Raw genomic sequence first — 26,741 nt, forward strand, 5'->3', positions numbered from 1 at the left:
TAATAAAACCTTTGATTGGTAACGTTGTGTGGACCTGAGACCATTCTTGTCTTTGAAAATGATCATAGAATTGTCTATTCGTAGTATAATTTATGTCAATTGTAAAGTTAGGCATGTTATATTGTATTTTAAAACATAATATGTTAACTTTGTAGTCAAGTCAATGTTTATTTATATAGCACATTTACAACAGCCTCAGCTGCCCAAAGCTGAGGCATCACAGAAAGGTAGATGACAAAATAGAAATAAAATCAAGGTTAGTAAAACTAATAAGACAAATATAAAATTGGCAGAGATACCGAAAGCTAATAGCAGGAATAACAACCAGACGATTTTAAAATTTAGCTGAAGCTAAAACATTTTACCGTCTGTTCCAGTTTAATCAGCATGTGATTGGATCAGTTATTCGACAATTACTTCAAAATGATTGGCTCTCAAAAATATTTCCCTGGCGGGTACAAAAAGGAAGGTGGCGAAAATATTCTTTACCATCTTCAATTCTTTTATTATATTTTTTAGATGTACTCATACTCTGTGTGTGTGTGTGTGTGTGTGTGTGTGTGTGTTGTGGACCTTTTCTCTAAAAAAAAAAAATCTAATTTTTGTCTTGTTTTCAGACAATTTCCCGAAGCCTTAGAGGACCTAAATGAAGCCATAAAACTATGTCCAAATAACAGAGAAATCCAGCGACTCCTCCAGAGGGTGGAGGAGGAATATCATCAGCTCAACCAGGAAGAACACCAGCAGCAGGACATGGAGTTGGAGCCTCCACCCTCACCTCCCCCAACACCCCCTCCAGAGGAGGAGGAGTCCCTGTCCCTGTCCATGCCTCTTCCCCCTCCACCTGAGCCCCGCCTGGAGGACATGGAGCCCGTCCAGGACCTGTTTGAGGACGAGGACTACTTAGAGCAGGAGCTGGAGGCCATGTCTTTGGCACTACCACCTCCAGAATCTCTCACCAATCCGTCAAGTCTTCCCATCATACAAAGCCCACCTCTCTCCCCCACACACCCGGATCAGATTTATTTAGCTGGGGGCTCACCCATGGGCCAGCCTTATGAATACCTCCCGACCTCCTCCTCTATGTCCTCCCCAACTCGAGGTTCATACCAGCCCCCATCGCCCTCTCTCTCTCCGACTCATCAAAACTCCCACTACCGACACAGCCCTCCTCACACTTCCCCAGTGCACCAACAGTCCTACCGCTTCAGCCCACCTCCGATGGGCAGCGGGGGTCAGGGGATGGATCACCAGAGCCCACCGCCTTCTCCTTTACGTCGGGCTGCTCAGTACAGAGCTAGTCCACCGTTGGAAAGCGTTTGCTTGTACAGATCGCAATCTGGGTCTCCGGTGCGCTACCAGACAGAGCAGCTCCCTGGACGACCCAAATCTCCCCTGTCCAAGATGAGCAGCCAGCGTTCATTCCAGCTGACCTCACAGCCGTCGATATCCTCCCAGCATCACCAAGCCCAAGGTCTTCGCCTCCAACCCTCTATTGCCCAAATCGTCCGCACAAACCAGCCCAACGTCTTGGGCAACAGCTTTAGTGGTCCAATGGGCCACTCCATTGGCGGTCGCTATCAGGGGGGCTCAGTGGATGTGGAGAGCCGCCTGGTGTACCAGCCGTCCCTGGACGGGCGGTCCATGCCCCAGGTCCAGGCCAGCCTCAGCTCTGGGGCCCTCTGTCAGCACGGCGGCCGAGGAGGGGTAATGGAGTCAAACCTGTTGAAAGATGAGCTACCCCAGCGCCCCTCCTCTGCCTACCGCGCCAGCAGCGGGGGCCCGGGGGGCATCCGCTACAGCCAGACACCTCAGATAAGCCGCAGCCAGTCTGCAGCCTACTACCCAGTCTCTGAACACGTTCTGGAGCGTGCAAACGCCATGCCTCCCTGTCAGCTGGGCTCTCCTGAGATCCCCCACATGGTGAGACGTCCCGTGAGTGCCAATACTACTGAGATGAAGCAGCACGTGCCCACCCCCAGGCCTCTCATCCATTCTCAGAGTGTAGGCCTGCGATTCTCCCCCTCTAGCAACAACATCTCGGCTGGGTCTACTTCCAACATAGCTCAGGCCTTTAGGCCCTCCACGTCTATTCAGCAGATGGAGATCCCCTTGCAAGCCACATACGAGCGCACCTGTGACGACATCTCCCCGATCTCTCCCTCTCAGAGCGGCGGTCTGTATCAGGGCGAAACCACCCGCTCCAGGAATACGCCTTTCATGGGGATCATAGACAAGACCGCTCGGACTCAACAGTACCTGCATCAGCCCGTACGGTCCAGGCCCATGACCTCCATGGATTCTGCTATTAGCCCGACCTCCCCTGGGCAGCTAGTCCAGCAGGGCTCCACCTACAGTCCCCCGGCATCTCTGGGCAACATCGCCTACTACAACAAGACCAACAATGCCCAAAATGGACACCTGTTGGAGGAGGACTACTACTCCCAGACGCAGCCCTCCTCACTGGGAAAGCTGGCCAACGGATCCCGGGGCACTGGTGATATTCTGGAACGGGTCAGCCAGGTGCCCACCTACCCCGACGTGAAGGTGGCGAGGACTCTGCCAGTGGCACAGGCCTACCAGGACAACATGTACCGCCAGCTGTCACGTGACTCCCGGACCCAAGGCCCCACCTCCCCCATCAAACCAAAGAGACCATTTGTGGAGTCGAATGTGTGAGTGGACAGTTTGGACTTTGGCGCGTCAGTAGAAGTGAGGGTGGAAGAATATTTATCTAAAAAAAAAAACAAACAAAAAAATGTGACATGTGATCTGTGTATGTGTCATGGAGAAACTCATGCAAAAGAACTCTTAAGAGACACAACTCCAGTCAAAGAGAGAAAACCACATTTAGGCTTTTAGACGCAATCCTATATGAAAAAAAAAAAACATAACTGATACTGAAATGATCATTTCATCGTCATCATCATAATCTGCACACAGGCCGAACAACAGAAAGTTTCTGAGTTCTCATTTCATTCTTTGACCAGTGCACTTCCAAGACTTAGAGTGGCACAACGCGACCACAAGTGACCACCCCAGATGGGACTGAAAGAGTGACCGTGCTCCTCATCAGACTCTGCTCGTGGACTCTCTGCTCATCTTCTGTTCTTTCAAAGTGTGCTCTTAACCAAGGTTGCTGTGTAGGCTCTATTCTATGTACTACAATATTATCTGTTCAATACTGTACATTGCTCTGAAAAAGCAAAAGGTTCTACGACTCAGTACTTAGAGAAAAATGACAATATTTATAATTAAGTTATATATTGTACATAGAAAATGAAACAAAGAATAGTTTGCATTTTAAAGTTTATTCTGTTAGCCCTGCTACTGTGTCACACTGCTAGTCGTGTGGAGTGGAGGTGGAAAAATTGACCGATGAAAAATGAGGGACAGGCAAGCTTTGATACATTGTTGCTTCGAAAGATGCAAGCAATTGCTTAAAATCGCAAACTGTTTAAGATTGAAGTTGTCGATTTATTCTTTGTGGAGGGGACTAAATTGATCAGAAGTAGACCGCATGTTTTACATTTCAGCTTTTTTTTTTTTTTCAAACACAAGGAAAAAACCAAAAAAACCAAAGGATTGGTAATATTTCCCAAAATGAAACTTTATTACAACTGGTTAATAATTAAAATTCTTACTCAGATTATCAAAAAAAATGGTCAGGCTGCAACTTCTTTGTGGATTTGTGCATGCTAAAAACAACAAAAAAATTCTAAATTTTATCTTTTACTTGGCAACATATCTGTTACAACGGGTTTATAAACGTATACTCAGTCCTATACGACTGTTTGGTTATTGTGACGTTAAAAAAGTAGCCCAACTGAATATATTTTAGGGACACATTTTTTTAATAAACGGGTGCAATAACCTAAATAACCTGGTTGCATGTGTGTGAACTAATTCTTTGAGAATCTTTTTTTTTAATGACTGTACAGTGTTCAGCATTCTTGGCATTAGTCCATTCTAAAAGTTCTCTAAATCTGTCAGATTGTGAGGACATCCCTTGTCCACAGCTCTCTTCAGATCTTATGTCTGATTTAGTTCTGGATTCTGGCTCAGCCGTTCCAAAACTTTACTTTTCATCCGGACCTCAAAGAAAACAGAGGTCCATTTTCTTTGGACTCACTATGATATTGAAAATCGGAATGCATCTTCATTTTAGCTACAAGATATCTGAAGATTTGAGGTCACAACTGACTGATTTATAATTTTATCCACATTCTCAAAAAACATTTCCTTTTTAAGAGAAGCCACAGGATGTGGCCCAAAAGCTGAAGTTTTGTTCCCTCCCGCCCCCATTAATCTATAATGTTTTGCTACTGGCTTTAATGCTTAAAGTCATCTCTTGATTTTACCTTTTTTTTCAGACTGGAAGTAGTAACATTTTGGAGTGGCCAGAATCCCAACTTGAATCTAATGGAGTGAGCTAAGTATTAGGGTGATTGCAAAGAGAACCTTCCAACCTTAAAGCAGTTGCACATCACCAAAGATAAACCATGAAACTGTCAGTGGAAACATGCAAAAAGCTGCTGAGCAATTATAAAAAGACTTTATTTGCTTTAATGCTTATGAAATGTTTTCCCTTGCCTTGTTTTCCATTTTGGAGTAAAATGTAAATACATTTAGATAGTTGTTTCCCCAAGATGACACTCAATTTACTTTGTTTCTGCTGGGTTTAGGGATACTTTTGTACAGTGAGATCCCTTTATAGGTTAGCTAAAGGATCCAAATGTTAAACAAATTCAATATAATTGATCGTGGAAGTGAATTTCAATAACACTGAATGCTGAAACTGAAGAGTCCAAGAAAGCATTTGTCTAAAGCTAAACACACTTATGCCACCAGGATTTTTTTTAGTTTTTTTATTATTATTTCCAAACAGATTAGTTTATTTTTCTGTTCAGTAGAGAGATGTTTTGAAGTCATTTTTTTAACGTCATTAAAAACCAGATTTTTCTAAAGAGTCACTGTAGATCCACTGTCCATAGAGCCATTCGGCTGCAGTATGTTAGTTATTCGTTATTAATTAGTGGCTCTAGTTGTTGGAATTACAGAACAGAGGTCAGCTTTGATTGCAATAAAACAGTTTTGCCTGAGTAAACGATGAGTAATTAACTGGAAGTTTAACATTGACAGTACAATTGAAGTTTGGTTCTGTCCCTCCTTCGAAATGGTGATGGGTTAGTGCTCAAAGGTTACAAGCAAGCAAATGCATCTCCCCACCACCCCTCCTCCTCACCAGCTCCTGGTAAACATTTCTCCCTCTTCTACTTTATTATTTTCATGATTTTTTTTTTTTTTTTCCCCCAGCCAGTTCTGCCCTATGAATGCGTCTTACACTTTGAACTAAGGGTGCACTTTATATATTTTATCTACTTTGGTTGTTGCGCTTGGTGAATTTGGAGAGCGTGGGTGTGCGTCCGATGCGGCCAGACCGTCCATTACTGTATAATTTTTTCAGCTTGGTGGTGAGTGACGGTATGAGGAGAGAACGACGTTTTTAAAAACTGGCGAGGATGTATAGACTTTCTAGCACAAGCTGTATATAGCGGTTTAGATACTGCGCTCGATCCGGCTCGGATTTGTGGGTTCGTTTTTTTTTTTTTTGTTTTTTTTTAAAGGCCAAATCATGTTTCACCTTGTTCCAAAAAAAAAAAAAAAGTCTATGTAAGAACAGCTTCTTAAATGCACAAATGTTGGAAATAATAGAAATCTGCTGAAAGAGAATAGAATAATTATAGACTAATAATAACAATAAAGCTTGGTATTTTCTCCAGAAACTCCATATTTGGAGTCATCGTAATGTGGAATAACAAAAATAGTCAAGTTCTTGTTCTATTTGAGAAAAGTTATAGGCTTTTTCGTCTGTAGCTTTTTTTACTTTGTGATGTCAGATAAAGACGATCGACAGAGAGACCTCCTCCTCGTCTCCTGTTTCAACAGCTACCAGAGAAATGAAGGTCAAACTGTATCATGCCTAACTTAAACAGGACTCGTTCGGTTGCGGGAGTCCAAGGGCGTTCGAGTTCGAGCTGTACGTGTATATTAGTTTGCTGTAAATAGTCCGATGCATGTTCTATTCTTTCCATGAAGCTCCAGCAGAAACATGTATAGCAGTGTGTGATACGGTGTCGGGAATTAAGATAAGGAGACTACTGCTGTCCCCGAACTGTCCTCATCATTCTCCTTCAGCCTCACCAGACGAGTAAAAAAATTTCCTTTATTTTAGTTTTTAAACGTATTTGCTTGCTGAGCAGAGTTCTCTTGTCTGTAAATGTGAGCTTTCAGATCGCTGTGATAAAAAGTTTCATTAAAAATGTTAAAAAAGAATGTGTTTTTATCTCATGATAACTGATTGTAACATGTACAGTCCAAACTATGTATTAAAAAAAAAGAACATATTTATAAATGGTTATAAACTGAAACACGTCATGCATGTCAGTCATTTATTTTTTTGACTTGTCGATTGCATAGATATGGTAAAAAAAGATGTTAATCTGCATGTGATGGAGTGTCAAACTCCAACACAACATGAAACCAAGATTTTTGCACAATGTTAGCTATTCTTTCTTTCCATACTCTGGAAAAAAAAAATCTGGACTCAACTCTCTTAGGGATCTTTAAGTAGAATTTTAATTTGTAGAAACAAAAATATTAGAACATCTCGATAAATTTGAATAACATTGACAAGTGTTTCCTCAATTCAAAAATAAATCTTCCCATCAAGAAAATAGTGTTAAGACTTTGTGGATCTGGATTAATTAGCTACTTTATGAGTATATAGGAAGGGATCTGACAGGCAAGGAATGTTTATTAGTTGGCTGTCTACAGGATTTAACTAACTAGTCCAGATTAAAAAAAACAGGTGTTGAACTGCACAGTGAAATAGTTTTGCTTTTGTATTTTTTTTTTCCTTTTGCTGCAAAAGTAAATGACTGAAAAAACTACAGTTTAAAATGACATAGACTCAGATATCTCGACCACCAGGGCTTGTTAAAAAAACAAAAAAACAAAATGTGATTGAAATCTAACGTTTGACACATCTGGTATGCATGAAAGTGCTTTAAACTTTAAACAATTTGACACAACTTGAAGTCGCCTTATGTGCATGGGCCAGTGTAAGCTACATTAAGGAATACTGAGGTTTTCAAATGTAATGGTCTTGAAATCTCAAACTATCCATGAAACATTTCCTACAAATTGAACTACTTTTAATGAGATGCCAGAAAAAGTACATATGGTAGTTCCTCCTCCTGTTGCAGTTCACTGCAGAAGAAACAATGGTACTTTTGGAAATGTTTCTGTTTTTGTTCCAGAAACAGAGGAACAAAAAGGTCCCACAATTAGCTCCAGAAAATTGCTAATGCGTATTTATTACGCACACATACGCGTATGTATTTGTATGTGTCATACATATGCTATTATTAGTACGTAATAAATTACACAGTAATTTATTTTTATAAAATAAATTATTGCAACTGTAATAAACAACATACTGGATCATTATAGCAGCAGGGGAATAATTGTTGTTCAATTTGCAATTTTTGACTTTCATTTTTAAGAGCTGTAAAACAGTGGAAACCTGATGTTGGCCCATGCACAGTAGAGCTGTTTTCTTTTTTTAACACTTAGAACACCAACAATACATTTGCTACAAATTTGGAAAGCGTGAACGTTCTCTCACAATCACGAATGAGGCAAAAGTCCATAGTCAAAGATGAAAATATTTTGACAGGCCAAAAATAAAAACCCTTGGTCACGTCACTTATAAAAAAAAATACGAGCATACATTTTTGGTTCCTGTTTAACACCATTAAACAGAGAACTATATCTGAAATACAACATCGTTTAAAGTTGGAACATTCAGAAGTAAGAAGAGTAAAAGACTCGAGACAAGACAACTTGGACTCATGTGAAGAAGTGCGTCTCTAATCCTTTTTCATTTTGCTTGTGAAAAAGTGAACCAGCACAGGACTGACCACCATGACAATCAGAGGCACCAGGGTGAACTTGACGAAGACCAAGCAGTAAAAGAGGCCCTGTGATTTGTCAGGGAATGGCAGGCTGTACACGAGGTAAAGCCCAATGGATGAAACAGCCAGGGACAGAGCGCGGTGATTCATCGACGGACACCATGCGTCTTGCTTCCAGTTCTGGGCCAGCCCCAGACCAACAAGGGTCCCGCAGTCCCGGGCCAGGGCGGAGAACGGGACTGTGTCCAAGCGGACCCACTCGGCACAGCTGCACCATTTCTTCGCCAAAGCGACAGACCTTTAAAATAAGCAAAATAAAACCACATGAGAGAGGACGCCTCTCGTCGAAGCATTGATTTATATTCCATCAGTTTGAGATCCTCACCAGAGGAGGTCAATGCCAACCAGCTGCAGGCCAACATTCAGAATCAGAGCACTGAACAGCATTCCTGCGCTGAAGCTGACAAAGAACAACAGGGGGCGCCCTTCTGGCACTCTACGGCCAAGAAAAATCCCCAGAAAGATGCCTGGAGACAATAAGTTCAAATAAGTAAGAAAAATATGTAACCATAACCTCCGTCAGTGTTTTCAGATTCTTAAAAAAGGAATTCAGATCCTTCTAGGGATTCTACACATTTTCCTTGCTTTTACATAATCAATTTTCAAGCATTGTTTATAACATTCATAATAATTCACTAGAATTATTTCCTTAGTTGAATTTTGTAATCAGAAATAAAATGTTGTCGATAACCTCACCACTACAGGTGGCTGTACAGAAAGAAAGCTTATGAAGAATATGATGGAAATGTCTAAGAATCATCTTCATGAGATTATAATTCAATAACAAAGTGTCTCGAGTCAGAGGCTTCTTCAGAACCTCTGTAATACAGACCGGTACTGGAGATCCTTTGAATGGACATACAAATCAGACCCAGTGAACTGGTTTAAAACTTTTATCTTGGTATCAAAAAGCCAAAACAGCTTTGAAATCCCTATTTCAGAGCTAAAAAAATTGGATTGGATTTATATGTCAGGAAACCAAACACCGAAACAGTCAGAGTTGGCAAAAAAAAAAAAGGTTGTGGCAAATCAAGGTTCAAATAAAAATGATTTATTCCACACTCTATTGTCATATATCCTAAACTCATCCAGACTTGGAAATTGATTCAATTTCCACTTTTTAACACTTTATTGTTAATGAGGCCAGAGTAAGGAAGATGTAAATAATTCAATCTAAATGCCTTTAAATTGTAGGGTTTCTGCAGCATAGGCAGGTGGCATTTCTGTAAATATATCAAGCATGTGTGATAATTCTGTATTCAGACCTGCAGTGATACCAGTAACAACCTGGTGAGGAAAATGAGCAAGGATGAAGATTCTGGATATTCCAACTGCACCCAGCAGCAGCCCATAAATCAGATAGGGAGCAGCTGATATCTCCCAACTGTGGACAAAAGACAAGAAAAACAGTTAAAACTTTTGCGCTTACTCTTCCTTTCGAACATACTTTGTTCGTTTTGTTTACCAGTGAGTGCGGGAGTGCAGAAAGGAGCTGAGAGGGGGCACCACAACCCACCAGACTGCAGCAGTCACCATCGAGTGTCCTGACGGACTGCCTGAGAAACGAACACCAAATCTGGAACTCTGAACTCCAAATGAAGGGCGCTGTATACAACTTGGGTGCGTTTAGTTTTTGCCTCACCTGGGCCAGTTTCACAGGTGCATGGAAACTGGGAAATTCTGGGCTTTGTGCTGACAAATAGTTGACATTCGCCAACCCACCAGAATGGCCTTTCTCCAAACAGCACCCTACGAGAAGTCAAAAGGACAATGAAAACCAGAACTCCATTGGGATTTATGGTTGATCAAGAACAGGCAAGAAACAAAACAACTGGCATATTTTAGTTCAAAAAGAGTTACAAAGCCACTTCTATCTAACTTCTGCATACAAAACTGAGATTTTTAAAAAAATTATTATCTCAAGTTTTTGGAGGATTTTAGACTTTCACTTAAATGTTTCTTTTCATTCAGTTAAAAAAAAAAAAGCTGGAAAACAAAAGCAACTGAAAGCTCTCAGAGTTGCTACAAAAATAATCAAACTAAATCCCACTAAATATTAGCTTGCACAACTATTATTTTAAATGTATTTAGCTGTTGCTTTTATTTCAGCCGCTTGGTACTTTTTGTTTGTTTGTTTGTTTTTAAAATATTTATTTTGTACGATATCAACAGCTGTTGAAAATGAATTGCAAGGAAAAATGAGTGTGTCTCAACCAAATGCCAATCACAACATGGAGTCGACACTGACGTACGTGCCGTACGTATGTGGCGTTAAGTGTCTTTCAAGAACTCTGGTGGAGTCTGTTCCCATATGTTTATGGTTCCACTACAGCCTGTTCCGCCACGGACAACATATAGAGTAGGAACTGCGGTGTTGTCCCGGAAGCTACAACGTCTACTAAAGTAAAATACAAGAGAATCTCAAATTTTATGTTAACCAAAATGTGGAGACATACGTGAGAGTAGAGAAATAAGTTACGCCGATTGTTGTACAAGACGAAATTCAGATGCTACATACCCACATATTGCATCTAAACTGCAGCTGTAAACCAAAAACAAAATTTGTTCTTTTACCCGTTTCCACGGTCTTACCATTTAAGCATCAGGTTTAACCACTCCGTCAGGGCCGAGACCCACAGCACCGCAATTCCCAATCGATTAGACACGAAATAACTTAAAGGGAATACGAGCAGAAATCCTACTTGAGGATCTCCGAAGTGAGTGACGGTGAGCCAGAACTGCTCTAGGTTCTTTGTATGCTCCTGCAGATATTCAGCCATCCAAATACCCTTGGTGTGCATCGCCTCCATTTCTACGGCGTCTTTTAAAGTATATTAGATCGGTAGAAATAATGACTGAAATTGAAATCCTCGTGTGCTCCAGATGTGTCGTTCTTGCCCGAGCCAGCTTGACTAGCTGTGCGAGCCAACGTGAAGAAACGGCATAAACGTTATGATGATTTGTTCTAATGCGTCAGATTCTTTAACAGTTATATGTTGGCCGGTGCTACTCTTTTGAAAAATACTTTTATGGTCTGGATGTATCCCTTTTGAACAATTGTTAAGTTTGTTTAGATGAAGTGATCACACTGAACGAGATCCCAAAGAGGTGCCTGAATTCCCATGATGAAATCGCGAGGATGCGATGCGGAGAAACCAGGGTTGTATGGAGAATTAAGAGTTCCAAATTACAATAAATAAATTACTCATAAAATAATTGTTTAAATGTGTCGTGAAATTTGTCATTTGCATGTGTCTCAATTAAATGGGTTGTGTTCATTTTAAAAGCTTGTTAGAAGCATTTCATGATTTTAAAAATGGTTCCTGTGCTGAAACACATCTTACATTAATTTAAACCGTAAACTTTATACAAGAAATAGGACTTTACATTATCTGGGCTCTCTGGGGTTAAATCAGTGAACATACCAGGTTATTGTGTTTCTGAAGGCAGATTAGAGTTAAATGTATTTGTTTTATTCCAATTCTTCAAATGTTTCCTTTAGTCTAGTGGTGGTGGAAATGTTAAGTTTAATAAGTAATATAACAAATAATATAAGAAATATATTATTAATATTATAATACAATATTATTCATATTATATAAATAATAAGTAAGTTTGCCAACCACCAATAATATCAAAAGTAGGAGAATCCTGGAGTAAATATCGATTTAAAATAAAAACCCATAGCCTGCGGGGGATAAAGCCTGGTGGCCCGCCAGGCTGACAAAACACTGAGAGAAACTCTGACTTCTGTCTATAGCTCTGGTTGTAAGCGGGAATCCTGTCTATATCTAACTAAACAATCAGTTTAGTTAGAAACTAAACATTTTCTAACTAAAAAGTTTAGTTAGAAACTAAGCTTTTCGTTTTCTCAGTTATTTTTTTCCCCCACAGAAGCTACACCGGGCCTGATGTTCTGATCAGCTGTGGTTGCTTCCTGGAAAAGGGTGTTGGCTGACATGATGCTGCCATCACCTAACCGTTGTCCCTCTCCTTTTTATTTAAACATGGAAAGTTCTTCTGAGCAGTTGACCTGTTGTTGTGGCTCTGCTCTGCTCTTCAGGAATAAAAATGGAAACTGATCTTAAGAGTTTTTGTTATCCAGACGAAACATTGGCTAAAACAAAAACAAATACGTTAAGACTCATTTATACAGACCTACATATGGAGAATTAGCTTTCTCTGATATACATTCTGATATACCTGTGTATATGACAGGAATTTTTAACTTCTGATATTACTGTCTTTAAATAAAGGTACAACCAAGAAATGAATTTTGTGCATAGGCTAGTGAACCTATGCACAAAACAACAGTTTCTCTGTTTTTTTCCCCCACATGTACTATTGTTCAATGTACTGTCCTTGATTAAATAAATTTGAATTGAACTGAACTGAACCCCATTCTGTGTCCACATTGGAAATGAATTATGCATAGGCAAGGCTGCTTCTCGTCAGATTTTCCTACCATGGCCCGGATAGATATCTAAGGTTATCTGTCGGCGCTAATACTCAGGTGATTTATTGATAAGAAATCTGCTGAGTAAGCAGTATGTGACGTAGCATCGTCGTGCGCATGCGCATTACCACAAGGTAGGACGAATGAATGGGTAGCACAGAGTCATAAGATGTACATTACAAAAGAAAATAGTAACGCACAGTGATTTGGCTAAGTAACTTTAATGTGATTACTGGATTTGAAATGGTAACGCGTTAGATTAGTCGTTACTGAAAAAAGTGGTCTATTTTACTGAAAAAGAAAAAAAGTGGACATGACTGCTGATTGGTGCATGTCAGCTTTTTTTTTAAAGCTTTATATCATGTTATTTTTCAAAATGACTTTTTAAGTAAATCTCAGCACTGTTTTAGCTTAACTTTTGACACACATGTCAACATAACATTCGACTTAATAAGTACAATGTTATGTTGCGAGTTTAAATATTTTATTTCTGCTGAAATCGGAAGGGTATTGAATCTGTTTCTCTTTTTTCTATTGTTTTCTTTTGTAAAAGTTGGATAAAGATATTTTTGCGTTAACTCTATCATATTTATGCCCCCTATTCCTCTCCCCCTCCTCCGTAAATCTGACGTACGACGACACGCCCAGATGTCGTCCTCCTACGACATCACGTTGCCTTACGTAAAGCAAGCGCTCCGGTTTCCTGGCGGAGAAGATGGCGGCTCCTGGACCGGGGGAGTATTTCAGCGTCGGGAGCCATGTCTCTTGCCTCACCTGTTTGGGCCAACAGCTACAGGGAGAAGTGGTCGCGTTTGACTACCAGTCCAAGATGTTAACCTTGAGTATCCTTTGTTTGTTCGGCGCCGCTGACGGCTGGTTGGCTGGCCTGCCTGGCTGCAAGGGCCTGTAGGGTAACCGAAAAGATGTCAAATAGTGATCCGCGCAGGCGTAATTGGTCTTGGCTGAGTTACACATCTTTGTTCGTTTTAGATTATTTTGTACAAACTACCCACCTGTTCTCTTTTTATCTTTTAACGAGTCTATTGTTATTATTTTGTTTTGCTTTTGTGCTAAATAACCTGCCCGGATGTGCATGTGTTTTGAATTCACTCATTGTATTGCCTGCCCTCAACATGGATCACTATCTGGCAGCGAATCCTGGTAAGGCATCATGGCTCTCAACCGATGCTAGTTAGCGGGCTAACTGAGACACAGCACACCCTGTTCTGACAGGTGTCCACGCGTTTATTTCTCTTAGTTACCCACTCCCATCGTCGGGGATGCAAACAGCCATTTTTAGGAGTCCGTTTATGAGTTTTACTGTCCTCCCCTCCATCCACGCTACAGGGAAGCTGCTGCTAACTCGGCTAACATGCTAAGTTTCGGTCAAACCCAGATACCCCCAAACCGCCCTGTAGCTCCAAATCGGTTTTGGGGATTCTTGGCTCTGTTGGTTTAGTTTTAGTCTTGAGGTGTCACCACAGTCTTGGGTTTCTGGGGTGAATTGTGCTACAACTAATCGTGGGAACATCTTGAACTAATCACTACCATGAACCTTAGCCTGTGAACTTGCCTATCTTCATTCCCTCATGAGTCTTGCATGAGAGTTGCTGAGTGAGTCATGAGATTCACTCATATTCTCTTGAAATGCATTTAAATGTGTGTTATTTTGTTGTTGTCGTTTTATTTTTAAATACCGTATCTTATTAATGAGGTTAACGTGAACGTGTCCAGCCTGACAATGAATGAATGAATGAGTTTAGTAGAGGGCGTTTGCCAGTAAACGCTGAGTTGCATCTTCGCTCCTGTTGGAAATACCCGTTCAATTTCTTCCGTTTATTTATTTTCTCTCGCTTGAATCTTGTTGGTAAAAATATTAGTTGTACTTAGCTGAATTAGACATATTTATTTTTAAATGTAAGCACATTAATGAGCTCGTATAAAAGCTGAAAACTAGTCTGGCCCAAGTTTTGGGGCTTTGCAAACATTATTAGTCTGTCTTTATTATTTGAAGATGACAAATTCTTGTCTCAATTATTTACTTTTATGGTAACAAATGTTAAAATAGCTTCTCATCCTTAATATATCAGTGTGTGCAGTGTTGCGGTAGATATTTGGTTAGCTGTAGAGCTACCCAGTACATTCAACTGCAATTGTTTTTGCCGTATCTGTGTGTTAAATATCCCTGTTCGGAGGATATATTTGTTTCACCATATTATTTACTGTGCCTTGCTTTCAATCTCTGCATGCCAATAATATTAGACTGTCAATTCCCTTGATGCCCTGAGTTCATATACATTTTTCTGACTAAGATGCTGAAGCTCACAGGGAGTTGCGGGGACTTCATAAAAAGAAATGAAAACAGATAGCTGGTTGAACCAGTTATTGTAGTTTTAATGATCCAGTTGATCATTAAATCTTCAGCCCCCAATTTGTTCTTCTAAAAACCATCTTGTGGTGAAACAGGTCGTGTTTCGTTTCATCCAGTTCATAGAAATGTGCACCACAGAGTTGGATGACACACTTCGTGGTGATGCATTTTGCTTTGCACAGGCAGTTTTTCAGGCTTCCATGTCTGAATTGCAGCCACACGGATTAAAGTTGGGCCCATTTATGGACCATGTTGAATCCTGATGGGCTCTGATGACTGTTGGGGCTCTGATTCCCTTCAACGGGTGTCATGTGGCTCCATAAATGAACACTTTGTTCAGTTATTGAAACATTTTGACTTGTTACAATAAGTGTCTAGAGATATTTTTTTTTTCTTTTTGCCATTAATAAGAACGTTGTAGATGCATTTTATCAATAAGCTATACCAGAGAGATTGTGTCGGTGTCCGACACATTCTGCCCGTTTGTGTTCAGTTTGACTTTCTTTTCCTAAAGTTGATGTTAATATATCAGCTGTGGTTGACAGAAATTGATTCAAATGAAGGAGCTCTATTTATATGCAGCGAATGCAAATATTCCCTGCATATAAATATTCGTCTGCCTTTACGAAGTTCCCAACTCTTTGTGCTATTGCAGCAACTCAAACAGGCTAAATATATTACCGGCATGCGGAGTTTAAATTCCTCTCACCAGAATCAAAATATAGTGCTCTAAACTGTTCTTTCTAAACTGCCCCCTAAAGATTTCATTTTGCACACACCAATACTAAAATATCACCCGTTGTTTATGTTTGGTTTGTAGTTTTGAGCATGTTTCAGGTTTGCTTTGAAGATCATGTTTAAAACATTTCCTGAACTGAATAATGCTTTTAGTAGTCACGTGCTGTAACTGGCACGACCTTTCACTGGCACCGTGTTGGTCTTGGCGCTCTGCATCACAAGCTTCTCTGTCTCTGTGGTGTTGAAGTTCTTTGTTGCTCTGCTGAGAATTGTAATTTTTTCCCCCCAAAGTCCTTGCTTTGAAATATTCTGCCTTAACCCGTCTCCCCCTTAAGAATGTGCTTCCTCCAGCGGTAAGCCGAACCTCAACGACGTTATCCTGATCAACTTAGCCTATGTATCTAAGGTGGACATAATACATGACCGTACTGAGACTCCACCTCCTCTAGCATCACTGAATGTTGGCAAGGTAAGGCCATCAGATTGGTAATGGTTTGTGCCTAGATTCTCGCTATGATTTATTAAATGTTTCTTCTGATTTTTAAAGGAACTTGGATCCTTCATTAGAAATGATTTGTACTCAGAAACATGTTCAGGTGTTTTTATCATCAGAAGTTTCCAAACTAATATTCTTTCTGCTTTGAATTTAAAATCTGCTGGTAGAAATCTGTAAGTTAGTTAAAGAAAAAAAGGGAAAGCTTGTCTGAATCGCCTCATCACTGACATCTGAAAGACTTTAATGGTACTGTTGTATTTTGGTGATTCTTATAAGCATTTAACAACCTTGTTTTCTAACCACCTTCTCACAAATAACCTTAATTTGCAGATGTCGAGTAAATAAATTCAGTACATTTGTTTAAATCACAATAAATGTTCTTTTGGTCTTATCAAATATAGTTCAGCAGAGATTCAGTAGAATTGTCTTGTAGGTGAAGCTGTACAGCTGTCTAAACCTCACTGGTTATGAAAAATCTGATTGATCTCATTGCTAATTGAGAAAGTTCACTTATAGATATGATTTTTCCCTCTGTGATAGCTAAAAGCTTCACAGATGTGACTTTAGGAAAATGTCTTTTTTTTTTTTTTTATTACACCACTGTGCGAAAAGCTGCTCCGCACATTCAGTCATTCAAACACATGGAATCATTTCACAAGATGAAAGGAGTTTTAAATGTGCTTTATTTAGAGTCCAGTGCTGTTCCTCTGCTGATTGCTTAACATAAACAAAGTGCAACAACAGTTTTGGAAGTCAAAAAGTTCCAAATTGGTTTGAATAAAGATGCTTCATTTTGATGAGTAGTTTCCTAAATATTAAATGTATCTGGTTAGCAAAACATTAGTCTTTGGATATGGAAAAAAAAAAACATAGTTAAATGTTCTTTTTTTTGTAACGTTTCAGTTACAATTTCATTTCCCAACTGTTTCACGCAGTACCTGCATCAGTCTTCAATATATATAGAAATATCGAATTCTGAGTAGAGCTCACTGTATTTCCTCTGTTTTTTGCAGCTTGCCAATCGAGCACGGACAGAAAAGGAAGACAAGCTGTCCCAAGCCTATGCAATCAGTGCTGGGGTTTCTGTGGAGGGCCAGCAGCTATTCCAGACTATTCACAAAACGTAAGGACTTCCTGCTGTTGCTCAGTGAATGGTAACCTGATCAGATTATCAATTAAAATCAGTTCATACTGGCTGACCAGAAAAAGACACCCATTTCTTGCAAAAGAAGGCATTTTAATGGAAAGTCTATGTTCAAAGTAAATAAGAGATTTCAATAAATAAACCAGACAATCTATTTGTCTTGTTTTTTCTGAAATGAAATGAAATGAAATTTTATTCGAACATGATACAAATATAAAAATAAAATAGTGCACAGTAACAAGAAGTGCATAAGAAAGAAGAGAAAATACAGATTTTTTTGTTTCAGTTAACATATCATGCTCAAAATGGGGTAGGAAGAAGTGAGAACTTATAAACTCCTACCCCCTAAACACTTGAAACTTTAGAGTCCTACTGTCATTAAAAAAATCAAAATCAAAGTGGCAGTCAGAAGTAACAGTTACTAATATTTACCTATACATTTTCCCATTTTATGCTGGTTTGTCTTTCTAAACCCTTACACCAAGTTATCTGCAATACACACCTTATTGCTTTCTGTCACCCATATGTGTATCTATTGAAAATTACCTCTTTGTACTTTCTTTTGAATTGTGTTAAACTATTGCTTTGTTTTAAATCTTCATGTAACTTGTTCCATAACTTTACACCTTTAATTGAAATACAGAAGCTTTTTCTTGTTGTTCTAAAATTGCGGATCTTGAAGTTTGAGTGACCCCTTAAGTTATACCCCCCTTCTCTTTCAGAAAACGTGCTCTGTATGTGCTCAGGTAACAACTTTTTAGATACTTTGAACATAAACTGAGCCATTTTAAATTCTACAAGCTCGTCAAATTTGAGAATTCTGGATTTTATGAAGAGTGGGTTTGTATGCTCATAATAACCGACATTATGGATGATTCTAATGGCTCGTTTCTGTAGGACGGTTACCGGATGTAAAGAGCTCTTGTAATTAACTCCCCACACTTCACAGCAATATGATAGATATGGTAAAATCAGAGAGTTATATAGAATATGAAGTGATTTAGCATTCAATACATGTCTAGCTCTAGCCAATATGGATATACTTCTACTGAGTTTACTCTGTAAATGTTTAATATGAGGTTTCCAACTGATTTTGTCATCTATTATTAGACCGAGGAACTTATTAGCAAAAACCCTTTGTAGAGTTACGTCCTCTATTTGAACTTGGATTTCAGTATTTTTATAACAGTTCCCAAAGACCATGATTTTCGTCTTGTCCAAATTTAGGGATAATTTGTTATGGTCAAACCATATCTTTAACTTACTAATCTCTGAAGTGACTGTTGAGAGAAGATGCTCTAAATTGTCGCCAGAGGCTAGAATATTTGTGTCATCAGCGAATAAGATAAATTTTAATACATTGGACACTTTACTGATATCATTTATATAAAGATTAAATAAAATTGGTCCCAATACTGATCCTTGTGGTACTCCACAGACAGTCTCCTGCCAATCAGATTCCACATCTCCCAATTTCACAAATTGTTTCCGGCTCTTTAAATAACTCCTCATCCAGTCAGAAACTACTCCCCTAATTCCATAGCGTTCTAATTTTTTAAGTAAGATTTCATGATTTATTGTATCAAAAGCTTTCTTTAGATCTATAAATATCCCTACTGCCAGTTTCTTACTATCTGTTGCGTTGGTTATTTCTTCTATTAAGTCAGTTACGGCCAGCGATGTTGACCGGTTTGCTCTGAATCCATATTGACTGCTAATAAGTAGCGAATGTTTTTCTATGAATTGTTCCAGTCTTTTCTTAAAGAGTTTTTCCAGGATTTTAGAAAATTGTGGGAGAAGAGAGACAGGCCTGTAGTTAGTGAAGAGGTGTTTGTTGCCAGTTTTATACATTGGTTTGACCTTAGCTATTTTCATTTTGTTGGGAAATGATCCTGTTTGAAATGATAAATTGCAAATATAAGTTAGTGGTTTAGAGATTCCTTTAATTACTATTTTAATAGTTTTCATGTCCAGATCATCACAGTCAGTGGAAGTCTTATTTTTACAGTTATTCACAATGTTTATGATTTCTTCTTCTAGTACAGGGTTGAGATATAAGGAGCTGGGATTATTCTCAATTAGATATTGCTGAGTTGCAGTTTTTGTAGTCGGTATTTTTTCTGCTAATTGAGGTCCTATATTAACAAAAAATCTATTGAAATTATTGACGACACTTTTCAAATCAGTAATATTCTGTTCATTATCTATAAAATAGTCTGGATAGTTGTTATTGTTAGATTTTCTAATAACTCTATTTAAAATATTCCATGTTTCCTTAATGTTGTTTTTATTCCTATCCAGTAATTTATGATAATAGTCCTTTTTACATGTTTTTATAATATTAGTTAACTTATTTTTATATTTCTTATATTTGTTTTCTGATTCAGACGTTCTATGTTTTAGAAATTCTCTATAAAGTTTGTTTTTCTTTTTACATGCCTTTTGTATTCCTTTTGTGATCCACTGTTCATTTTTTTGATTGCTTTTCCTGTTATATTGTTTGATTGGGCAGTGCTTGTTATATAATATTTTAAATGTTTTTAAAAATTCTTCATATGCTAAATTCACATCATTCATTTTATATATTAATCTCCAATCGTAGGCCAACAACTCAGCTTGTAGAGCTTTTAGTGTCTCTTCAGACGTAACCCGTCTGTAATGCGTCTCTATTTTTTGATCGTCTGTTTTGCACTTACAGTCGTAGACTATGAACACTGGTAAGTGATCAGTTATGTCATTCATTAATATTCCACTAGTTAAATTATTTTCCAGCACATTTGTAAAAATATTATCAATTAAGGTAGCGCAGTGCGATGTAATGCGACTGGGCCTGGTGATTTTAGGATACAGGCTTAAACTGAACATGGTGTTAATAAATTCTTCAGTCATTCTATGTTTATTTGGATTGAGAAGGTCAATATTGAAATCCCCACAGAAAAATGTTATTTTTTGATTAATTGTTATAAATTTTTCTTCTATCCAGTTGTTGAGTACTTCAATGTTTGATCCAGGGGCTCTATAAATGCAACTCACTAAGACATTTTTCCTTTTTTCCACGAGTATTTCTATAGTCACACATTCAAACATGTTGTCCATCACAGTTGACATTGTTTCGATCAACTTATAATTAATCTTCTTGTCAACATATAAAGCTACTCCCCCTCCATTTTTGTTTTCTCTGTTCTTACAAACCATTTCATAACCATTTATTTCAAAATCTATGCCCTTATCACTATTGAGCCAAGTTTCTGATAAGGCAATAACATTGAAGGTCTGTGAAAGTTGTTGGAGGTATTGTTTGATGCTGTCAAAATTTGCATAAAGGCTTCTGCTATTAAAGTGAATTATTGACAGCTTTTGATCCGTTTTAATGCTGTTGTTGAACTGATCATCGCTGTAATAGTGACAACTATCATTGCTGACATTATAGAAGTTGTTATCAGGATCAATGTCAGTTTCAATATCTTGCTGATGATAGTTTCTGTGTTGGAATACTGGTAGCTCTATATCCTCATAGGCCGTGATCTGTTTCATGTTTCTCTTTCAGAAGTGAACGTCAGCTATGTCTGGCTGTCTGTCATACATTGTTGGATAATTTAGGGGTACTAGTACGTGGATGGGTGATCAACTTATCATAACGTAGGTAAGCGATGTCCCCTCTTTGACGTGCTGCTTTTAAGTCCGGCATTAGTTCCGCCCTCCTTTTCCTTACTGCATCCGTGAAGTCTTCGTTAATGAAAATCTTAGATCCCTTAAGTGCCTTGGTGCTCTGCAGAATAGTTGATCTGTCCTTGTATCGTAAAAATTTGACAACAATGGGCCTGGGTCTGTCTCCTCTATGTTTACCGGTGCGGTGAGCTCTCTCAATATCAACCTTATGTTGAAAGTTTAGCTTTTCATTTAAAATAGTTTTCACTTTCTCCTCAGTCTCAGCCCAAGTCTCATTTGGTGATTCAGTAATTCCATCAAAAACCAGATTGTTTCTCCTTGATTGCCCCTCAAGGTACTCCATTTTATCAGTGATAGTCATCATACCCTCACATACTTTAAATATGTCTGACTGCACCGTGTCACTTCGGTTCTTGTGCTTAGCACTTTCTACTTTAATGTCGTCAATATCTTTCTGTGTAAATTGCAGGCTGGTTTTAATGTCCTGTAGTTCTCGTGTCATTGCGTCCATTCTGGTGTTAGTAGTGTCCACAATGATTTTAACAAAACCCTTAAAATTGTCTTGTTGTTGTTGGAGTAACTCCATATACATTTGCTTTTGCTGGCTCAGCAACTCTTTGACTTGCGTGAGTGATACATAGTCCTCATCTTGTCTCCCGTCGGTCTTGGATCCTTTTGGAGGCATTATTTCGCTTCTTTTTGCCTGTCGCTTCCTTAAGGCTCCTACTCAGCAGTTGGAGGCCACTGCGCTGTCTCTCTCGGCTTGCTGTCAATCCAACGTATCGTTTTCCACTGGTTTTGTCCTCTGTTAGGTCGGTTAACTGCCGGACGTTGGCCTCGTCCCGGTTAGCAGCCGCGATGTTAGCAAGCTAGCCGCAGCAAGCTAGCCGCACTGTCGCTCTGTGAACACAGACACCCTGGGCCAGACGCGTTGTCCAAGCACAGCCGATCTCTCGCTGTTCAGCTGACTGTGGTGGATAGCGGTACTTACGGACAAGGCAGAGTTTTACCTCTGCCTGCTGTCAATCCAACGCGTCGTTTTCCACTGGTTGTTTTCTCGGTTAGGTCGGTTAGCTGCCGGGCGTTGGCCTCGTCCCGGTTAGCAGCCGCGATGTTAGCAAGCTAGCCGCAGCAAGCTAGCCGCACTGTCGCTCTGTGAACACAGACACCCTGGGCCAGACGCGTTGTCCAAGCACAGCCGATCTCTCGCTGTTCCCTTCACTTTCTTGCCACCTAACCTGTCACGCTTTGGGTTTGAAAATACGGGAAATGCCGTCTGGATAACATATACCGTACCTTTTTTTTTTTTTTTTTTAAACCAGCTCAACAAAAAAGCAAATAGTCAGTAATTCACTACCTGTGTATTTAGCATTTTTCATAATTAGTTTTATATATATATATATATATATATATATATATATATATATATATATATATATATATATATATATATATATATAGTACTTATGTTCTGACAGTGGCAAAATGCTATAAAATTGATCATTGTTGCTGTAAAGTAGCAGACAAGGACCATGTCAGCTGAGGTTGTGGAGTTGTAAAAGAGGGACAGGATAATGCCAGTTGGAGCGAGGAGGAGAAGGAGATGGATGAAGAGGGACAGGAGGAGGAGGAGCAGGAACCGCTAATAAAAAGTGAAGTGCCAGGTACATAGGGGTGGGCAATATGGACTTTATCACGATATTTTGTGGCACTGTTGTGATAACGATAAGTCACAATAAGAACTATTACTACTTTTTTTAGGTAACTGTATGACTGACTGCATGGCACAGCAATCGTAGGCCCTCAAGCACAAATATTTCTCTTGAAAAATTTACCAAAGTGTAATGTGCTTTTTTAAGACACATAGAACTGCACACAGTAACTACATTTAATCATATTTCAAAATTTGATATTTGTTAATGCTCTCATTTATCAACCCCAACGAAGCGGACAGTTTTGGGAGTGTTTAAATGGAATTTATGGTGACAACGGATAAATCAAAATCCTTATAAAAAAATTTCTCACCCCAAATGATAAACTGTATAATAAATGCCCACCCCTACAGGTTCAGGCATTTCCTCAGGATTCTATAAACCTCCTAAGATCTAAATATTGTGATCCCAACCTTGGCTTTTGACATGTTCAAACAGTCTAAAAAAATTATCAATTTCCCTTCAAATGTTTTTAATTCTTTCTCCTGCTGACAGATCTGTAAATTAATATTAATGTACAGGGCTGAGGGGAGGGCTTATGATGTAGTAGTAGGTTTGTTTTTTGTTCCCCAATATTTGCTTTGATTTTTTTTTTTCTTTCATGATCTGCTTGTTTAATAAACTTCTGTATCAAATTTGGCATGTCAGTAATACTGGCAACCCTATAATATATGCATCCACCACTTGGTTATGACTCATTTTGCTTGAAACCCAGTTGGTTTGAATGGTGACCTTCAGCTGGTCTTCATCTTTGGGTCTGGAGTCTCATCGTCTCGATTTTCAGGGTTGTTTCCCAACCCTGGTCCTCAAGGCACACTGCCCTGCATGTTTCAGGTGTTTCCTTGCTTCAGGCTGGGTGATTTCAATTAACAAGTGTTTGCTGAACTGCAATCAGCTAAATGAGTCGCATTAAAGCAGGGAAGCATCTAAAACATGCAGGGCAGTGTGCCTTGAGAACCAGGGTTGGGAAACACTGAGTTTGATGCCATGGTTAATCAGGCTTGGCTGCTTCTGGCAAGACAGGCATGTGCCGAGCCCTGCTCGTCTTCAGAAGAAAGTTGGATTGCTCAAACTTCCTTGTCGATGGTGGCACAGACTAGGAATAAAAAAAAACAAAAAAAAAAAAACGCAGTAGTTAGATGGCATTTAATGACGTGGCTCCACAAACCGAAATTCAGTTTTCATTTCCGTTCATTTATCTAGCCATCATCACAAAGTGAAGAGACTTCACTCAGGACCACAACAAACGACTTAAAATTAGAGCCTCTCCTCTCTTTCCCCAAGCCCCTAAACTTTAAATAAGATGCAAACTCCACTTTCATCTGAAAAGATGATTTTAGACGACTGAGTCTTGTCGTTAGGCAGGTTTAGATGCTTCTGATGTTGCCCGTGGTCCAGGAGGGGCTTAACTCCACGAATGCGCTGTCTGTGGCCCCTGTCCTGGATAAGTGAAGGTGGTTCTTGAATCCCTTTGTGTGTTTCTAAAATCTTTCACTGCTGTTGATGCCCACACTTGAGTGAGCTGCTAAAACTCACTGGAAGGTGTGGGAACATCATGCTGACGGAAAAGCAAAGGAAGTGGGTCAGCTATCATTGTGACCGTCGTATTCATGTTGCAATTTCTTGTATTTCATTGTGAATTTAAATGTTTGTTTTTTTTAAACATTGACTAGTGAAAAATAATGTTTCTTTGCAGCATCAAAGAGTGTAAATGGCAGGAGAAGAACATTATTGTGATGGACGACGTTGTAATCTCGCCGCCTTATCAGGTTGAGAACTGCAGAGGCAAAGAGGGAAGCGCTTTAAGTCACGTACGCAAAATAGTAAGTATGACTTGGAACCACGCAGTATGCCGCGAATAGGGATGTAATGAAAGTGATCTGATATTTCCCAGCTACTGCAGTTGCAAACAAACCCAGCTGATGCTACAGTTATTATTCGAAACAGACAAAGAGAAAATGTGTGTGCGAGGATAGAGTACTCCATATTTAGTGGCTCGCAGAGCCACCTTTAGCAGTCAAATAACTTCAGGTAGTTTGTTCAGCCCGACTATCAGTTTCACATCACTGTGGGAAAATGTAAGCCCACTCATCACAACACTGTTTCAGATTGTTTAGGTTTGCAGAGATTCATTTCTGTATGGCTCTCCTAATGTCCCACAATTATTTTACATACTGAGGCATGTAGAGTCTGAAATGCACTTAAAGCTTTGATTAGATATTGATCAATGTTGGCAGTTAAACACATTGGTCGCAATAGATTTCCTTCCCTAGCCTAAAAACTTTCTGGTAGCTAAAAGTACGTGAAGCTGAAGTTCACATTTTATTGAAGTTGAACCTAAATCCAATAACTCCATTAGTGGCGATAAATATTAGCACTTCAGCCCATGTTGGAAACAGACGAGGCACCTTTCCATCTCGCCAACAGATCAAATTGTAACCATCCATCCGTTTTTATTTATTTATTTTTTGTGGTAGTTGTATTTAAAGGTTTAATTACACATTGAGTCAAAGAGATCTTCAGGGGGGAAAAAGTGTGAGATTTGTTTGTCTGTATCCCTGCAGTCTCTCGTTTTGTTTTGTTGCAGAAAGCAGAATATTGCCAGTGTTCTCAGAAACCTCAGTGGTGGCGTAACTGACAGATGTTTCCCTGATTAAATCTGTTTTTAGTCTCTATTTTTTTTTTTTTTTTTGCGCACACTCAACAGGGCAGAGTGCAGAAGAAAACAGCTTTAAAATTCATTCATGAAGCAGACAAGTCTGAGCTGAGCTACCAGTCTGACTGCAATGCAACATGTTTGGAGTTAGTGACTGGAAAACGTGCAGTGAATAGGAATCTGATCAGGGAGGGCCGAGACCTTCTGTGTTAGAAATGCATCCATTTGCACAGTTATTGTCGTCGCAGCGCTGTTGTGCTAAGCTAATTGGGTTTACTGTTTGCTTGCTTCTCCTATTATTCCAACCTTATGACATTTTGGGTTATTTTCATAGATCATAGTACTTTTATTTTCTAAAAGTACTACTTAAACCGGCAGATTTTTACTTTTACCTTCTTTGTGTGTGTGTAGTTTTACTCAAAACAACGAATCTTGAAGCATCTCCTTGACCGAACTTTTCTCTCCCATTTAAATTGAGAATATTTTGTCCTGGCAGTGTTGAAGATTAGATCTAAATGTTTCTTTTTTTTTTTTCTTTTTTTTTTCTCTTCCCCCTCCCTCCGTCGTCGTTGCAGGTTGAGAAACATTTTAGAGACGTGGAAAGTCAGAAGTCCATGCAACGTTCACAAGCACAGCAAACACAGAAGGACTCCACTTTATCTTCTTGAGTTGGCAGTGCGGATCGGCCGGGGGAAGGCGACGCGGGTGATTCTGTTCCCACTGCCAGACAAAGTCGGCATTCCTTGTCCTCAGTCCGAGACCACAAGGAGGAGCGCTGAGGGCCCTGGATCCTGAAGATCAAAATACCATTAAATGAAAAAGACAAAAAAAGAGAGAGAAGAAAGATTAAATCTTAAATTAGACTTTATAAAGAATAATTTAAACATGATCCATAAAGCAAACCATAGTTTCCTTAACTAACTTGTCTCATCCCGCCCCACCTCCCTCCTCCATTCCTTCTCCCTCTTCTCGTCCCCTAAAACCTTTTTTTTTTCTTTTTCTGCCCTCCTCCTCCTTTTGCCTTCAGTTCCATTTCAAAGAAAAAACTAGAGCAGTCAGAAAGGCTTGTTAGCTTTATTTTCTGTCATCGTTTCCTTTTTTTTCTGTATCCATGTTCTACTGTCTGTATTTTCTGTATTTTAAAACAAAATGTGACTTGAAATGCCACACTTTAAAGGACATTTTCTAAAATAAAAGTAACAAAAATTCTGACTGTAATATTGTAATTTTCAACAACTTTTTGAGCAGTTTGTAAAGATTGTGTGTGGGGGCAGAAGGGGGGGGGGATTACATGTTGATGGTACCTGTGAGATATGGATTAGGGTTAAGAGGAAATGAATACAGACTGGAATTGTAGGTGAACATGTTTATAAGCACCATAATTCACTATTCCACAGATGCTCAGGTTATGTCTTTAACATGTAACTTGCAGTTGAAAAGGATTCGACCAAAATTACTTG

At 39.2% G+C, this 26,741-nt stretch overlaps 3 protein-coding genes across 7 annotated transcripts in view; 2 read left to right on the forward strand and 1 right to left on the reverse strand.

Moving 5' to 3' along the window:
• tanc2b (tetratricopeptide repeat, ankyrin repeat and coiled-coil containing 2b) overlaps window positions 1-6,431 on the forward strand; it is a 155,341-nt gene extending 148,910 nt beyond the window's left edge. For all 5 annotated transcript variants that reach the window (XM_014989907.2, XM_088016495.1, XM_088016496.1 and 2 more), the window contains one exon: window positions 618-6,431. In XM_014989907.2, coding sequence (XP_014845393.1) covers window positions 618-2,679 — 2,062 coding nt within the window. In that variant the 3' untranslated portion in view covers window positions 2,680-6,431. The remainder of the gene's footprint in view (window positions 1-617) is intronic.
• A 185-nt stretch (window positions 6,432-6,616) lies between these two features.
• On the reverse strand, window positions 6,617-10,989 carry g6pc3 (glucose-6-phosphatase catalytic subunit 3). Its single transcript, XM_014989915.2, has 6 exons — window positions 10,632-10,989; window positions 9,682-9,788; window positions 9,505-9,595; window positions 9,305-9,423; window positions 8,365-8,506; window positions 6,617-8,277 (listed from the first exon to the last, which is right to left on the reverse strand). Exons 1-6 carry the CDS (start codon window positions 10,847-10,849, stop codon window positions 7,935-7,937), a joined length of 1,020 nt encoding a protein of 339 aa, XP_014845401.1. The 5' UTR covers window positions 10,850-10,989; the 3' UTR covers window positions 6,617-7,934.
• Window positions 10,990-13,171: 2,182 nt separating this feature from the next.
• Window positions 13,172-26,499, forward strand: lsm12b (LSM12 homolog b). The gene is made up of 5 exons (XM_014989901.2): window positions 13,172-13,337; window positions 15,940-16,073; window positions 17,114-17,223; window positions 24,322-24,448; window positions 25,857-26,499. The coding sequence occupies exons 1-5, from the start codon at window positions 13,211-13,213 to the stop codon at window positions 25,947-25,949; spliced, it is 591 nt and encodes a 196-aa protein (XP_014845387.1). The 5' UTR covers window positions 13,172-13,210; the 3' UTR covers window positions 25,950-26,499.
• The last annotated feature ends 242 nt before the right edge of the window (window positions 26,500-26,741 follow it).

This window comes from Poecilia mexicana, unplaced genomic scaffold, assembly GCF_051168715.1.
Source record: "Poecilia mexicana isolate PSO_F unplaced genomic scaffold, ASM5116871v1 scaffold_19, whole genome shotgun sequence".
NCBI classification, from domain to species: domain Eukaryota; kingdom Metazoa; phylum Chordata; class Actinopteri; order Cyprinodontiformes; family Poeciliidae; genus Poecilia; species Poecilia mexicana.

Coding starts and splice junctions, on each gene's coding strand:
- g6pc3 (XM_014989915.2), bottom strand. CDS start 10,849: ATGGAGGCGATGCACACCAAGGGTATTTGGATGGCTGAATATCTGCAG. Junction 9,424..9,504: donor CTGCACTCCCGCACTCACTG/GTAAACAAAACG, acceptor TTTTGTCCACAG/TTGGGAGATATCAGCTGCTC. Junction 8,278..8,364: donor GTTGGCATTGACCTCCTCTG/GTGAGGATCTCA, acceptor CTTATTTTAAAG/GTCTGTCGCTTTGGCGAAGA.
- lsm12b (XM_014989901.2), top strand. CDS start 13,211: ATGGCGGCTCCTGGACCGGGGGAGTATTTCAGCGTCGGGAGCCATGTC. Junction 13,338..15,939: donor GTCCAAGATGTTAACCTTGA/GTATCCTTTGTT, acceptor CTCCCCCTTAAG/AATGTGCTTCCTCCAGCGGT. Junction 17,224..24,321: donor TTCCAGACTATTCACAAAAC/GTAAGGACTTCC, acceptor GTTTCTTTGCAG/CATCAAAGAGTGTAAATGGC.